The 16,214-nt window shown below is 31.5% G+C and overlaps 1 protein-coding gene across 1 annotated transcript; it reads right to left on the bottom strand.

Moving 5' to 3' along the window:
* Positions 1-9,342: 9,342 nt before the first annotated feature.
* On the bottom strand, positions 9,343-10,348 carry LOC127093074 (transcription repressor OFP13). The gene has a single exon (XM_051031973.1). The coding sequence runs from the start codon at positions 10,260-10,262 to the stop codon at positions 9,579-9,581; it is 684 nt and encodes a 227-aa protein (XP_050887930.1). The 5' UTR covers positions 10,263-10,348; the 3' UTR covers positions 9,343-9,578.
* Positions 10,349-16,214: the final 5,866 nt, after the last annotated feature.

Genomic DNA, 16,214 nt, shown 5'->3' with positions numbered 1-16,214 from the left:
TAAATAAATATTATTAAGTAAGTAAAAATATTAAGTAAGTAAAATATTATTAAGAGATATACATTAAGTAAATATATATTTATTTTTAAGTAAATATTACTTAGTAAAAAAATATATAATAAGTAAGTAAATATATATATTAAGTAATATTTTTATTAGGTAAGTAGATACAATTTGACTAAATATATATAATATAAAATATAGTTATGTTTAAAATAATGGAAAAAAAATTATATTATTTCACATATATTAAAATCATATTTTTAATTAAAATGGTAATGATTGTATAAATATACAAAATAGAATATTATCGGTACTGTCATAGTTGGATGTACGATAGACAAAATTATATTATTTCGCATATATTAAAATCATATTTTTAATAAAATGGTAATGATTATAGAAATACGCAATATAGAATATTATCGATACTATTGTAGTTGGATGTACGATAGACTGGATCCAGAAAGACGTGCAGTTAAACCAAATTTTGAAGAAGGAGTTATTTCATGTGGTAACTAATTTAATATTTGTGGCGTGAAACTCAGGTGGCTATATTTTATTATTTTATTTAATTTAATTCTTATATATTGTTTAAACTATATTTAATTTTTAAAAAAATTATGTGCATAAGGACTTTAATATATTTCTCGCAGAATTTTTAGTTCAAAATCCTTAGTATACTCCGATAGGTTTAGACCCGATTGATGATCGTATTAATCTTTATATTTAGAATTTAGTGATATTAAATTCACGTGACAAAAATGCAATGATGACCTGCAAATATGACGTACAACAATGGAGAAGTGGAAACGCATCAGAATTTTGTGACGTGAAAATCACGTGGCAAATATTGTGATGTGAATTTCACGATGCAATTTTGTGATATGATTTTCATGTGATAAAAAAATTGTCACAATTGCTACTGCCTTGTGAATTTTTTTTAATTTATTTTAAAATATATGGCATGACGTGATTAACATGACATAATATTTTTTTTAAAAGTCTTAAATATCTCACTATTTAAAATATTATTTAATTATTACAAAGTGTTTGTAACGTTAAATTCACGTCACAACCGTCTTTTTTTTTTTATCACGTGAATTCCACCTCACAATGTTAAGACTTTGGGCAGCATAATTCTTGTACTGCCTCCAACTATAATATAATCACATTTGTACATCAATTTGTATAACTACCAAACTACTTCACATGAGAGTCCTCACTCCATTGTAATTTTACATGTTTGGTATCAATGCTAGCAGCAAGTTCAATATCCTTATTGTCATGAGAAAGTATACTTCTTGGTGTCAACTTCATTTATTTTAAGTGCAGCCATTATAAAATTTCTTTATGCATTGGAGAACCATAGAGCCAAAAAAGAGTTTATGAAACATAATTGCAATTGCTCTCAACTTCTTCTTAATCCATGTCACAATATCATATCTTCATCACAGATATAATCTAGATCTGGACTTGGAAATAAATGTCATATTTATTGTGATTTTGGTTTTTAAAGGTTTTATTTCAAGAAAGTGAGAGAATGAATGGGATGAGTGGTAAGGGAGAGGAGAACGACTATAAATTATTTTTCAACAATTTATTATGCTTTTAGAGATTTAATCTAAAATGAAGGAATTTTAACTCGTTGGTTTGACCGAAGTTAATATATAAATGCCACGTTCGTTAGTTTTCGTTTAAAAAAATTTCACACTATGAATCATTTTCCAAACAAAAATGGCCAAAAAAGAAATCAATATTTTTTTTTTCTTTTTCCAATGAAAGAGGGCCAAAGTCCAACATGAAAGAAACAAATGGAAATTCTTATTACATGGATAAAAAAATTCCATATATAAAACTCAAAATGTATTTCAGATTCTTGATATGAATCTTCGAAGGCACATTTGCATCATCTTATGATGCAATAAATGAATGTCACTTTAAAGTAAAATAAATATTTTTTCGGAAATGCATCTTCGAGTATTTTCAACAAATATATTGATATTTGAGCAGTCCAATGGATATTCTCGAGATGCATATCTGAAACCTCCACTAATATAAGATAGAATTTTTTAGATCTATATTTGCCTACAACTACAATAAAATACGCTTTTGTATGATGTCTCATACAAACATAAAATATCACAAATGTCGCAAATGAACAATCATCTGGTATGTCACAAATTACTCAAACTACTTCTGTATGTAGCTAAGTTGTTTAGTGGTGCGACGAGGCCTCCCCTACGTGCCACCATTTTACCCTTGGGGTTGTCCTTCCTCCGCATGGTCGACGTGGTTTCTCTAGTATTTTTTGGCGATAGTTGGTATGATAGGTTGATGCTTGCTTCAGGCTAATTTCTTCAGATTTGGAGTTGTGAAGATTTTCAGTTCATTTATTTGCTTTCTCCTGTTGAGCCCTAAACGAATTTTGGTTTCTGGGTAGAGGAAGTGTTTGTCGGCGGTGGTTATGTGATGCAACTTTGTTGTGGTTATCACCTTCCCTGATGGGTTTCCTAAACTTGTAGTCTGGCGTCGATTTTTGCTGCAACTAAGTCCCATCTTCTCTAATGCGTGTGTGTTGACTTTTCTGATTCTTGAGTCTTTGATTGGTTCTAGATCTGCTGAGATTTGCAGGTTTCAAGATGTTATTTGTCTCCACTGCGTCAAATAATATTAGGTTGCTCGGATTGATAGTGGTTTGTGTATTATTGATCTGATTTGAATTTACTACCTTTCCGATCTTAAAATTTGTTTCAGTCGATTGTGATTGATTTCAGGTTTTTTGACCAGAAATGGCCATGTTTACTTACCGTAGTTTATGCATAAGTTGTTGATTAATGGATTTGTTATCGTGTTGGTGGTCAAGTTCTTATAATCTGAGTTTAGTGATTGTCAGTTTATATATCATATATTTTTGCAATTCGGTTTCACGTTGTAACTTGTTCGCTAGATTGTACATGTGATGTATAAATATATGTCTCTAATTCATATTGCTTTAATATTTTGTTTTATAGGGTTAGACTCTATGTCCCCCCAATCTCTTGTACCTTGTCTTTTATTTTAATTGATTTCGAATTTATATAAAAACAATTACCATAAAAAATTACTCTATAAAATTATTCTAAAGAAATTTTATATATTAATAAAGAATATTATAGGAAAAGTTATATTATTTTTGTTTGGTGCATAAACACATAAAACAAAGTAGAGTAAAAATATTTATTTCTTCATTTTTTTTCCTTCTCATTATTTAATATTTTGATTCATGAATATTAATATTTTATATATCATTAAAGAATATTATACTAAAATTTATATTATTTTGTCCAGCAAAGACATATAAAACAAAAAGAAAAAAAATTGTTCAATCCATCGATTATACAATGCAAGATATTGTCTTGTATTGCTCCATATTGTCTAATATTATTCTACCCAGTTCTTCTTATTTTGAAAATCAAATGCACCCTAAAACAATTATATGAAAAACAGTACTAAAATTATGCGTGCTAGTTTATCTTTAGTTATGATTTCAAAAATCATATTGTATTATGATAATATAAGAAGATGATTATTGTTGTAAGTAATCAAGCTATAATAGATGCAAACAAATTTTAGTTTTCATCTTTATTAAAAAAATATCACCGTGTTTTCAATACTCCCTTGTTTTTATTATAGATTGTTGGTAATTGAAGAACCATGGATGCAAGTTGGAAGACGGGGAAGCGACAAAAAAACATGTTTGTTGGGACAATGAGAGATCGAGCAGAAGCTTTAATCGTGAAGGGAAAAAAGAACCTTTTTCTTCACTTATTTTCTAGATAGGTGCAGAGCCAAGGAGATGTACGAGGTCTCTAAGAAGTATGGAGAGATCGGTGAAGTGATTATTCCGTCTCGAAGAGACACTTGGGGAGGACGTTATGATTTTGTAAGATTCTTAAACATGGAGAATGAAAGACTTCTAGCTACTAAGTTGGATAACGTATTCATTGGGAGCCTGACTTTATTTGTAAATCTACCTTGATTTCGAGAAAAGAGATGAGAGATGTTTCTAGGAATGTTGGGAAGAGTTCCAAATATAAGGCTAGGTTTTCTCTCAACTAGGAAGACTTAGACAGTTCAATCCTTTAACTGACACTAGTTACGATGTATTTAGAGGGACTGAATTGTATGATAGTGCCCTGAAGAATGATCCCAACCAAGATGATGAGTCTCGTAGGGGGGACTTTGGGCAGTTCGAATCATCTTTTCAAACAAAGGGAAAACCTGTTGTTTCTTTCTTAGAATTTCTTTCTGATGACATTGGCTGGATGAATAGATTTAATAAGGCGTGTGTAGGGATTGTTGAGAATCCGGGTTTAACTTACAATATTCAAAATATCTTTAACTCAAAAGGATACTTCTATATCAAAGCGAATCTTTTGGGAGTCAACATCTGCCTCATGGAAAAAATGGAGGAATGGGAAATGTCAGCTTTATTAGAAGATGGAGGAGCCTGGTTGTAATAATGGTTTAAGTAGGTTAGGAGATGGAAGCCAATGGACATGGACCTAGAATATGTTTCATGGATGGAGATTTTTGGAGCACCTTGTCACGCTTGGAATCCTTCTCTTTTTGAGTTTATTTCCAAACCTGTTAGGGTGTATATCCGTGTTGATGATATCGCTAGGGCTCAAACCACCATGGACGTAGTAAGAGTTCTTGTCAGAATAAAATGCTCATCCTTTATCAATGAGACTTGTTTAGAATCAAAGTTGTGAAAGAGGCTCAAGGACCTTTATCAATGAGGCTTAAGCATTTTAGGCGCTTAAATGTGGCAGGTTTTAAGAAGAAAAAGCTCCTAAAATCTCTCTATGTCACTTCAAATCAATTTCATTTTGGAGGAGGTAATTAAAATAATTCTATCATGAATTCATCACTTTTGGACATGCAAGCTCCTTTAATTGAGCCTCGGCCCAAGCCCACTCTTTCGCTGGCTCAATCATCCACCGACACTTTTAGTGAGAAAATCAAGGATCCTTAAAATAATGCATTAGAGGAGCATGGTATTTCCAAACCATCGTATATTTCATCCCTTAGACCACCTAAATATGTGCCGTTTATCCCAATTTTGCAGTCAATAACCTCGTCGAGTTCAGCTTCAAATACAATTTGATTCTAATAGGGTTATGCACTTTGTTGTGAATCCTTATTGGATGGAGATGTGGTTCAGGGAAACAATAGGTTTTGGAAGAAAAAGAAGGTCAAAGCGTCTTCAAAAATATAAGATAAAGCTAAAAAATTAGGAGTCAAAGGAATGGAAGAAGAAGGTGCGTATTTGTAAGCACTAAATTGCATGGAAGCTAGGGATAAAGCCTCTCATAGCCGAAAGGAAGCATCCATTAAAGGTCTCCCATGACTATCCTTTCTTTTAACATTCTAGGATGGGGGAGTTCTCTTAGAACAAGAAGCATTAGTCATTTAATTCCAAGGGGAGGATTCTACATTTATGCCGCGCCACAAAAAATACCCGACATAGAAAACACTCGGAAAAAAAGAATTTGTTACTAAAGTTTATTTTTTTATAGGGAAAATGTTGATAAAACTCGTAAAGAACAAAAATATGATCATCAAAACCAATTTTAGGTCTCGGAGTCGGTTATACGTAGGGAAGGTGTTAGCACCCTACGACGTTCGTTTAAATAAAGGTTACCTCTAATTAATTTTGCAAAATATAGTGTTAACCCTAATGTATTTGATTTCTCCTAATTATTACAACATATTTACAAGAGAGGGAAAAATTTATTAGGGTGTTTGACAAGAATTTTCTCTTGGTTCTAAGTATCTCCCGGTGTAATGGAGAATTCAAAGTTACGTAGTTATTAGTATAAAAATATTTTGTGTTGGTTGATTTTAAATAAAAAAGATTTTATCGCGTTGTAGCGATAAGAAAGTTTGTTCGTTGGTCAAAAATAAAAAAAGAATTTGAACCCGTTGTGACGAAAAGAAAAAAGTTTATTAGTTGTTGTTGTTTTTAGGAGGAAGACGAGTATTCTAGCTAACAAGTCGTACGAATTATGTTCCCATATTCGAGGATAAAAGGATACGCATCCAGTTATTCCATTTTTAATCCGGTTTTGGTTTATATAAAAAAATGAGAATTGAAACAACCAAGTTGTATAACTTGTGTCTCACAAACTTAACGATTAACATAGATATGCATCTATTTAACCAAATTTTATCATTTTTCTTTAATGTACATTTATTAAAATAATAAATAAATAAATGACAACAAAAAAAAAAGGGAAAAAAACTAAACAGAAAGGAACATGTGGGGGTCGCGCTTCTCTTAGTTGCTACATAAAAAAACGTTTAGTTTTTTATATTCATTGCAAAATAGGCCTCAACAAATTTCAATTCAAATAAAAAATTTACCCTATCTCAACACATAGAACCCTTTTACTCTTTGTACCAAACAAAACCTCCTCTCTAGCTTCTCAGAAAAAAACTTCAAATTTTCTTCTCTCTTTGTTAACTAAACCTCACCCTCTCTCTTTAACAGAATCCTCACCAAAATTTCCTTTCTCCTTTTGAACAACAACAACAATCTCTTCATCTCTCTCAAAAGATCCAAACTCTTATCTCTCTCTCTCTCTCTCTCTCTCTCTCTCTCTCTCTCTCTCTCTCTCTCTCTCTCTCTCTCTCTCTCTCTCTCTCTCTCTCTCTCTCTCTCTCTCTCTCTCTCTCTCTCTCTCTCTCTCTCTCTCTCTCTCTCTCTCTCTCTCTCTCTCTCTCTCTCTTCTGTGTGTGTGTGTGCGTGTGTGTGTTATAACAAAACACATCACAAGCAAGCAATGAAAAATGAAGGGAAAGGATGAAAGGGGACAAAAATAGACCTCTAGCGCAACAAAGCGATTTCTAGCATGGCAGAGGCGATTTACTGTATGGAGGAGGCGATTTCTAGCATGACGGAGGAAGGTATCCAATGCAATTTCATAGCGTGAAGTGGTGAGATCCGTACTTTCTCTTTCTGTTTCGTTCTCTTCGTCTTTTCTTTATTTCTATTCTTGCTTTCTTTTGTTGTTGTTGTGATAGTGAAGATGAAGATCATATGGTGATAAAGGAGATGAAGGTGGTGATAAAAGAGATGGAGGTTATGTCGTGGTAAAGGAGATGACAATCATGTTTTAGTTTCTAGTTTTTTTGAGTGAGTTCGTTGTTGTTGATTTTGTATCAGAGTTCATTCTGATGTTTTATTTATTTTTATTTGGTTTGTTTGGCTCAGAAAGCTCTCCCCTCCCCTTCTATTTTGAAGTTATCCCCTCTCTTTATTTCTCTACATTTGTATTATGTTTTCATTCATGTTCTCTCACCTATCGGTTGCTCAAAAAAACCAGAATGCTCACCATAATCCTCTCTATGAGTTTACGTTTCTGTTTCTTTTTCCAACAAAAACCCTAAAACATTCCCCTTTCTAAAACCCTTGTATTTGGTTCAATTTATAGGCATTTGGTTGATTGGTTAATAGATTTTAATATTGATTTCTGCAGAAATCGTGGGATTGTATTGTACTTAATTGCAAGATTTAAGGGATTATAGAAGATTGAAGAAGGTGGAGTGTCATTTTGGTGAAAGGGATGGAAGCATGAAAAACAAGATGGATGGGATGAGAGCACGGTAGAAGCGCCTTTTGTAGAAAGACTTCTTTTCATTTTTAATTATTATTTGTTTTAATTTTTTATTTAATATTTTTGTTATTTTAGGTTGAGTGTAATATGGACATTGGGCTCAAACTAAATGCGCTTGAATAAATTGACACTTTTTTTAGATTGTGTTGGTTAAATATGATAATCAAATAAATATTAAATATAAGTTTATTTATTTTAAAAATATTTAAATATTCAGACAAAATTGAGGTACTACAGTTGTCCTTATTTAATTATAGAATATGGATGACATAAATCTTCAGATAATCTTTGTAAAAGATAATTAAATATAAAATACCTAAATGTTGTCCTCCAATTAGCAAAACAAAATGAGATGACAAGAAAACACATGATCGTCTTCAACCGAAATGTTGATGCTTAGATCGATATAAAAATAGATGATCATCTTCAACTGACAGGTTGATGCGTAAATTTACAAGAAAGGTAAATGATCATCTTAAACCAATAGGTTGATGCGTAGATTAACAAAAAAGTAAATGATTTTCTTCTTCCAAAAGGTTAATACGTAGATCGACATAAAAGTAAATGACTGTCTACTTCCAAAAGGTTGATGCGTAGATTGACATAAAATAAAATTATTGTCTTGTTCCAAAAAGGTTGATGCGTAGATCGACAGAAAAGTTAATGATCATCTTCTTCCAAAAGGTTGATGAGTAGATCGACAAGAAAGTAAAATATCGTCTTCAACCAAAAGGTTGAAGCATAGATCAACAAGAAATTAAATGATCGTCTTCTTCCAAAAAGTTTGATGTGTAGATCGAAAAGAAAGTTAAAGACCGTCTTCTTTCAAAAAGACTGATTTGTAGATCGACAAGACAATAAAATACCGTCTTCAATAAAAAATGTTGATGCGTAGATCAAAAGGAAATTAAATAACTGAGGTGTCAATGAGTATTGGATTTTGAAAAGTAAATAACTTATTTTGTGCTAATGAAAATTTTGGCTTTGAATGTCAATAGAAATTGGGCTTTTAGGTGTTAGTAAATGTTGGTCATGATTTGTTGTTATGCGAGATGGTAGATGCATCATGTCATTGGATGCTTGGTATAATGCCCTAAATGAGGAGATACGATATGGGCACGTGCATGATTAGAATGCAAGTGTGCGTGAAGTATATCAGTTTCTTGATTTTAGATACTTAGGATCTCAAATACTTCAAGGATATATGGATTATCACAACAAGCTTTACATGCCTCAAGTTTGATATTCCAATTGTATGTTTAGCTCTAATGATTGGTTTCGGGTAATTTCCAACATCTTGCATTGATGATGATTGTCAATGAATGCAAGATGTTGGATATTAGTGAAAGTCTGACTTAAGAGACCGATATAAATTTGGGCTTTATTAGAATATGGTTCCAATGGAAGTTAGGCTTATAGAGATAGAAATGAAGATTGAGCTTATGGTAAGTACCTACAAAGATTGAGCTTCTAGATCATATCAATGGAAGATTGGGCTTTGGATTATGTCATTATTAAAGACTGAACTTAGGGTGTTTGATTTTGCTACTTGTAAGTGTGACAAGACTTTTGAACTATTAACACAATAATGATGTCAGATTCATGCATGTTATTTCAAACTCATCTTAATCAAAATTCATGTTATAATAGTTACAATACACATCACACAACCACAATAAATCATAATCACAATCTCAGCTACAATTTAAAACCATTACAATAACATTGAAACTTGAAAGTCATCATTTTTTATAATAGAGATCTCTCAAAAAAAAACTTATCTGTAAAAAAAAACTCACTAAAAATTGTGCTACTATGCACTAATATTATTACATATAAATTACAATTCAGATTCACTACTAAAAAAATCACTTTGGCCCACAAACCACACTCTTCAATCACAATCTCCTTAACTTACAAAGGTGAACTATAAGATGAAACACGAGCTGTATTCCATGAAGAATCAAGAGAAGAACAACTATGAATCGATAAAGGAGAAGAATTAGGAGAATCAAGATTATTAACAAATAAATCCAAAAAAGCATCAATAACAAACTCATGATTCATTTCCTCATTAACTTCCAAATACCAACTCATAAGCTTCTCCAAAGCTTCCCAGTTGTTAACACCATGAGCCTCCACCATTTCCACAATCGATTTTTTGAAATCTTGGATAGGGTTTTGCGAATCAATCGCAATCTCAACAGTGTTTTCAAATGGTAATAACAAACCCTCATTATTATTATTATTATTATTATTAATATCACTCCCGCTAGACCTAGTTATTAATCCATCAGATGAATTAATGTTTTCTTTGGCCTTAATTATTGATCTTGTTTCGTCCGGTTCGAAAAAAAATCGATCCGACCGTAAACATTCAATATTCACCGTTTCAACTGAATCACCACTGAAATTCTCAGAAGAAAATCTTGGTGTTATGAATTCAGAAGTTTCTGGAATCTCGAATACAGCGTCGTTTTGGTTGGCTCTGAAAGATAGGGTTTTCGGTTTGTAGGTACATTGTAGACAAGCCCTTGGTGAAGATGATTTCTTATCTTTGTTTTTGAAAAATGAGAGAAGCTTCATTTTCTTCACCATTTTGATACAGTAAAAAGAAAAATTAAAAAAAAGAAAAAGAAAAAAACTTGAAAATCTGAGTTGTTGAGGTTTTAGGAAGAAGTTAATAAGTGATAGTGATTGTGTCAGAAATGAGGTTTGGTGGGAAGAATTTAAAGGAGCAGCGAGAGAAGAAAAACCAGATTTCATTACCTCTGGTTTAATCTTTGGATGTGGATTTTGTTTGTAGGGTCAAATCTAGTTTACTTTTGTATTAAAGTTTTTGTATTAAAGTTTTGCAGTTTTAGAAATAAATGTAAGTCAGTCATATTTAATATTATCTTGGTTCATTGTAATAGGAAAGTTTTAATATTTTGGATACTAAAAGTAATATAAAAAGAAATATATGATTCAGTCAAAATAAAAAGTATTTTAGTTCTAGAGTAATTTCTCTCTTTATTTTGACTGAAATATTTTTTTGGATTTTATATTATATTTGAGATTTTAGCCCACTGATTTTATCATAAATGTAAATTCATAAAGAATGATTTAAGAGATAAGTATAATATTGAATAGAGAGTATAATTTAAAGAAAAATCAAAAGTGAAACTTTTCTTGAGAAGAATATTTATTATTGTAAATCAGACATTGAATTTGGATCTTCTTCTATGATTATTCTTTTTAATTAAAAGGGGTTTAGTGCATATCTTCTCCTTTAATTTTATTTTTAATAATTTGAATCATATAATATAAAAATATTTATAAAACAAAAACGTCCATAATTAAAATGTAAAAAAATCTCTCTAGAAAGGAAATTTCCATGTGACAAATGGAATACAATGTTAAAATAAATATTTTTTTTGTCTAAGGTGGGTGAATAGATTAATTGATGTGTTAATTGAGATAAATGAGTGTAAATTATTAGTTTAGAGTTTAATAACATGATAATAATATTTATTTATATTAATATATTAAAAAACTTTTTTTCAACCAAATTTGAATAATTAATATATTATTGAATGTATTTTATATACAACAATATTAATTATTCTTTTTGTTTTAACTCTGTCGTAATTTTAGTTTTTTATTCTTCTTAATTCTCGGATTAAATATGGAGTTAGTAACTTAGATTTGAATTTCAAATTAAATAAATTATATGAAAATTTTTAAACTGTATATATTGAGAATAAAAGCACAACAAAATATAAGAGATGGGGATTCATATAGAACACAAATATGTCCAATTAAATAAAACAAGAAAATCAACGGAAAAAAACTCAAACTCAAAAACTATAAACATAGCAAGAAATAACCCTAGATAAAAGAACCCATACAGAAAAAGAAAAAAAAATCACTCCAATTACCATATCTCAAGTCACCAAAACCACTATCAACATAATATAGACCTAAAAAGAAGCATCATAACTACTATCCTACATGAGAATCAAGATAAAAATTCTTGAATCGCAATTAATTAAGATAAAAGGATAAGGTTTTAAAGGTAATTAGAGAAAGATTGTGAGTTTGTCATTGATCTACTTAGATATCATTTTTAAGCTAAGAAAATACATATTCATCCACATCTTTAATATTTTGTTAAAGAATCATTTTAAACATTTTAAATAATCACTATTACGTAAAGATCCTTTCACTACGGTTGAAAAAAATAATATCATAACGGTTAACCAATTGTGATTAGGTAGGATGTGGTTTTAAATATATCAATTTCCACCACGGACGATGTACCCATAGTGTGTTACCCATCACAACGGTTATAGTAAATAACCGTTGTGATATATATATCGTTCATGGGTCGAAACCTAGTAGCATCAATTTAATTAAAGCACACATAATATTATCATTTCACCATGATTATATATTTCAAGCGTGGTGGTATGTATATGAGTTTATTATAAAATATGTGAATCACTTGTTTTTCCTTACCTCTCAATAAACATATACAACCATTCAAATTGATTTAAAGATAATAATCTAAAAAACTATTCATGAAAAACAACTTAAACAATCCACTCTTTTTCGAATTGCATGCATCTCGTAATTCATCTCTCGCTCTTTAACTTATAAAATTTGGTTCAATGCCTCAAATTATTCAAAGCAATGATTCCTTCTCTTCTAGTATATTTTGAAAGCAACAATTTATTGACTAATTCAGATTCATCGTCATCACTATCATCATCATTATCTTAAATGACCATGAGGATGATTATGATGACGGTGATGACGATGAATCAGAATTTCTCAACAAATTTGATGATTTGTAAAATAAACTAGAAGAGAAGAAACTGTTGCTTTGAATAACTTGTGTAATTGAACCAAACTCTATTTGCTAAAGAGCGAGAGATGAATTACAAGATACATGCAATTCAAAAAACATTGATTGATTTAAGTTAGTTTTCAAATATAACTTAATTTTTATATTATTATTTTCTAAATCAATTTAAATGAATGTATATGTTCATGAGGGGTTAGTGAAACAAGCAATCGACATATGATATAATAAATTCAACTAGAGTTATAGCCGAACTAAATCACATATAGTTGCACAAAACAAGTTTGTTCTATGACGTACACAAACATGACGATATAAAATGTTTCAAAAACGTACCTTTTATTGAAAAGATTCGTGGAGAATGAAGACGAAAAAATGATCTACTTGTCTTAGAATGACATCCACAATGAAAGGAGGATGAAGTTGAAGTAAGAGCTGTAAACTTGTTTTAAATTTGAATGGATGTCATTCTAGGTCTTTCACAAAAGTTTGCAGCTTTCACTTCCGCTTCATCCTCCTTGTATTTTTTTCTTCATAGCAACACAAATAATTTGTGAACCACACCTATGGTATTCACTTTCTTGAGTTAATTTTTTTCGATAACCTTCCCTACAAGTCAAAATATATTAGCATGATATTGTAATCCTACAAACAACATGATAACCAAATTCAATAACATAAACTAGCATGACATTGTAATTCGACAAACAACATGTTAACCAGATTTGGTAACATAAATTAGCATGATATTATAATCCTACAAACAACATGCTAACCAGATTTAGAAGCATAAACTAGCATGACATTGTAATCCTACAAATAACATATTAAACATAAAAGTAAACATAAACGAGATTTGGAAAGTTAAAAAAAAATTAATAAGAACACAGTCATTCTTGGAACTAATATGCTAACTACTTTCTCATTTATATTATTTTTTGATCAGTTGAACACGACTTGATCATTTCAAAAATAGAGATTCAGGTAGAGATGACCCAACAAAAACACGAAAATCATGTGAAACCGAAATGGAAGAATGTGTATGGAGGAATGACGTACCTTGAAAGTTCTTCAAAAGTGTGAATATTATAATTTATACAAAGAAAAATGGTTGAAAACGTATGAATAACATGATTACGTCTTAGAATAAGAAAAAAAAGAAAAGAAAAATAGGAAACATTGTTGAACTTGATTACCTTTTCGTATAAAGAAGAAGAAAGACGATTTCTGTGGAAGAAGAAGATGGACAAGTTCGTGGAATGTGGATCAAAATAATAGAATTACAAATCATGTGATTCTTACTGAGAACTCCTTACCACCAAACAACTTAAAGATCTTATACCATACAACTGAAGCAAACTCAGAAGTAACAAACCTAAGGAGATCAACTATAACAACCATCCACACAAAGGAAAAGAGACTCTAGTTGGATCAACAATCACCCCCTACTTAAAAATGATTTCTCTAGAAGGAACATATCTTGCAGAATTTTCCAAGAAAAACCATCATCTTAGAAGGGTCCCAACTATCCCAAATGAGGGGGATTCAAGTTTTCAACATGATGTGAGAGAGTATAATAACTATTAAGATCCATTTAGATTTGATAAGCAGGTACAATAATGAAAATTCTATCACTTGCATGACTCCAACTTCCTATATCTCTATCCTGAGTGAGAGTCAAGCCATTGAGGATAAAATGAAGATTATACACCAAGACGATGTTCATGAATGAAGCATGATATCCTCCAACTCATGTCATAAATTAGATTTATATCTTCCGATCGACATATCTCTCCTACAATCCACTCGGGTTGCTCAGAGATGAAAAAAAACCTAGGGCATATCTCCTTCTCTAATTTTGTTTTTAATAATTTGATTCATATAATATTAAAAAAATAAAATCGTCCATAATTAAAATGAAAAAAATCTTACTATTTTGTAGTGGAACCATAGTTGATCAAAAAGTTAGGAGGAAACTCTTGTTGCAGTGGTCCTGAGTTTTCGATGTGATGGAAAAAGGGTTGACCTCGAAGGTTAGAACTCTAATGCTTAAGTCAGCATGAGAATGAAAAGTGATGTAAGAGTTATAATTGATTTAAATACTTGAAAAATTATGCGTTTTCCTTCTTAAATAGGAGAAGCATTTAGTAACTAAAGGCATGGATCATGGTTAGCCGTCAAAATAATCTAGACGGCTAGCAAAGTTTTCATCGTGTGGAATCTTAGGAAATGAGTACTACTTATAATGTATTTCATCTTGTCATACCCTCAAATTTATCCAACCTCCACATCATCTTCTTCAACCCTAATCCATGAGTATACATCCTATACATATCATCTCATATGCATTTTTACTTAATGACTCTCAATAATCCACAAACCCAATGCATGGGATTCATATATGAAACCTCAAGACCCACTGATCATGTTGAGGTGTATCCAAGCCACCTTGACCTTAATCTTCATCCTCAAGCATCTAACAAGCCTGGAGGATCATCCAAGGCATCTCACTCACTCTCCAAAACCCTAATTGGATGATGAGTCCCCATTGAAGACACATCAAGATTCATCTAGTCACCCAAGGACCTCAACCCTAGCTCTTGACCCTCAGTAGCTTGTACAAGTCATGATTCATCTTGAGCCTTGATCATGCTATTAAGGACCCCTAAAAATCCAAACATGTTTCATGCCACAACTCTTTGAATCACCTCAATACATCTCTTACACCTAAAAACCCTAGTTTGGCTGGCTGTGGCTCTTGATGAAATTTGTGGTACAAGTACCCTAGTTTGTGCAATCTCTTGAGTCTTTGCTTGGCCCCATTTGACCATCCCATCATTCAACACATCATTAACCTTCAATTCAAGTCATTTTCAACCATTTCCCCATCAAATAAACATCTATTTCATCATGGGACAATGCCTTTGTTTTGGTCTTGATGCATCATTTTCAATGCTTTGGTTCACCCATGAACTTGACCTAACATCAGTCCACAAATCTCCAAGCCTCATTTTCCATCATGATATGATCATATGAGCTTAAAACATCCACCATTGTGCCTTGAAAATCAAGAAATCACAAAGTCACATTTTTAGGTCATGTTGGTTGGTCACATTTTGGCAATAATGGCCTATGGCAAGTTCCAAAGTTCATAAATTTCTCATATTATAAGATTTTAAAGATCTTCTTTGAGCCGAATGTCCTAATTAAGTTCCTCTCTAACTTTTTTTCAAGGTCCAAGACCTAACTCGTTGAGTAAGGACCTAAATTTTTGCATTGGGCAAGCTGGTCCAACATGTCTATCATGCCCTAAAACATGACCAAGACCACTACTTTACCATATTTCCATTTCCAAGCCACAACTCCTTTTGACCTCGTTCTTTTTGCATCCAATCAAGGACATGGAAAGGAAATTTGGCACAAGTTTCATACAAAATGCACAAGCCAATTTCACTTGGTCTTGGTTCAAAGATTGAAGATCATCCTGATGCACACACCAGACCAAGTCAGGAAGATTTTTCAATTTGATCCACCATGTCCCAAATCACTTTGTTATGATCCCATTTGAACCCAAACACATTACAAGACACATCAGGACAAGAATGAAAGTCAACTTGGATGGAAAAACCTCTCAAATTTCCAAACCTGATGCCATGTGAAAAGTGAAACATTTCACAAAATGGCCAAAGTTCAAATGCACAGCA

Source organism: Lathyrus oleraceus, chromosome 6 (genome assembly GCF_024323335.1).
Source record: "Lathyrus oleraceus cultivar Zhongwan6 chromosome 6, CAAS_Psat_ZW6_1.0, whole genome shotgun sequence".
Classification (NCBI taxonomy): Eukaryota; Viridiplantae; Streptophyta; class Magnoliopsida; order Fabales; family Fabaceae; genus Lathyrus; species Lathyrus oleraceus.
The sequence above is the reverse complement of the archived record's forward strand: the minus strand, read 5'-3'. Positions and strand labels throughout refer to the sequence as shown.

Excerpts from the sequence above, each read along its gene's own strand:
- LOC127093074 (XM_051031973.1), bottom strand. The coding sequence starts at position 10,262 with ATGGTGAAGAAAATGAAGCTTCTCTCATTTTTCAAAAACAAAGATAAG.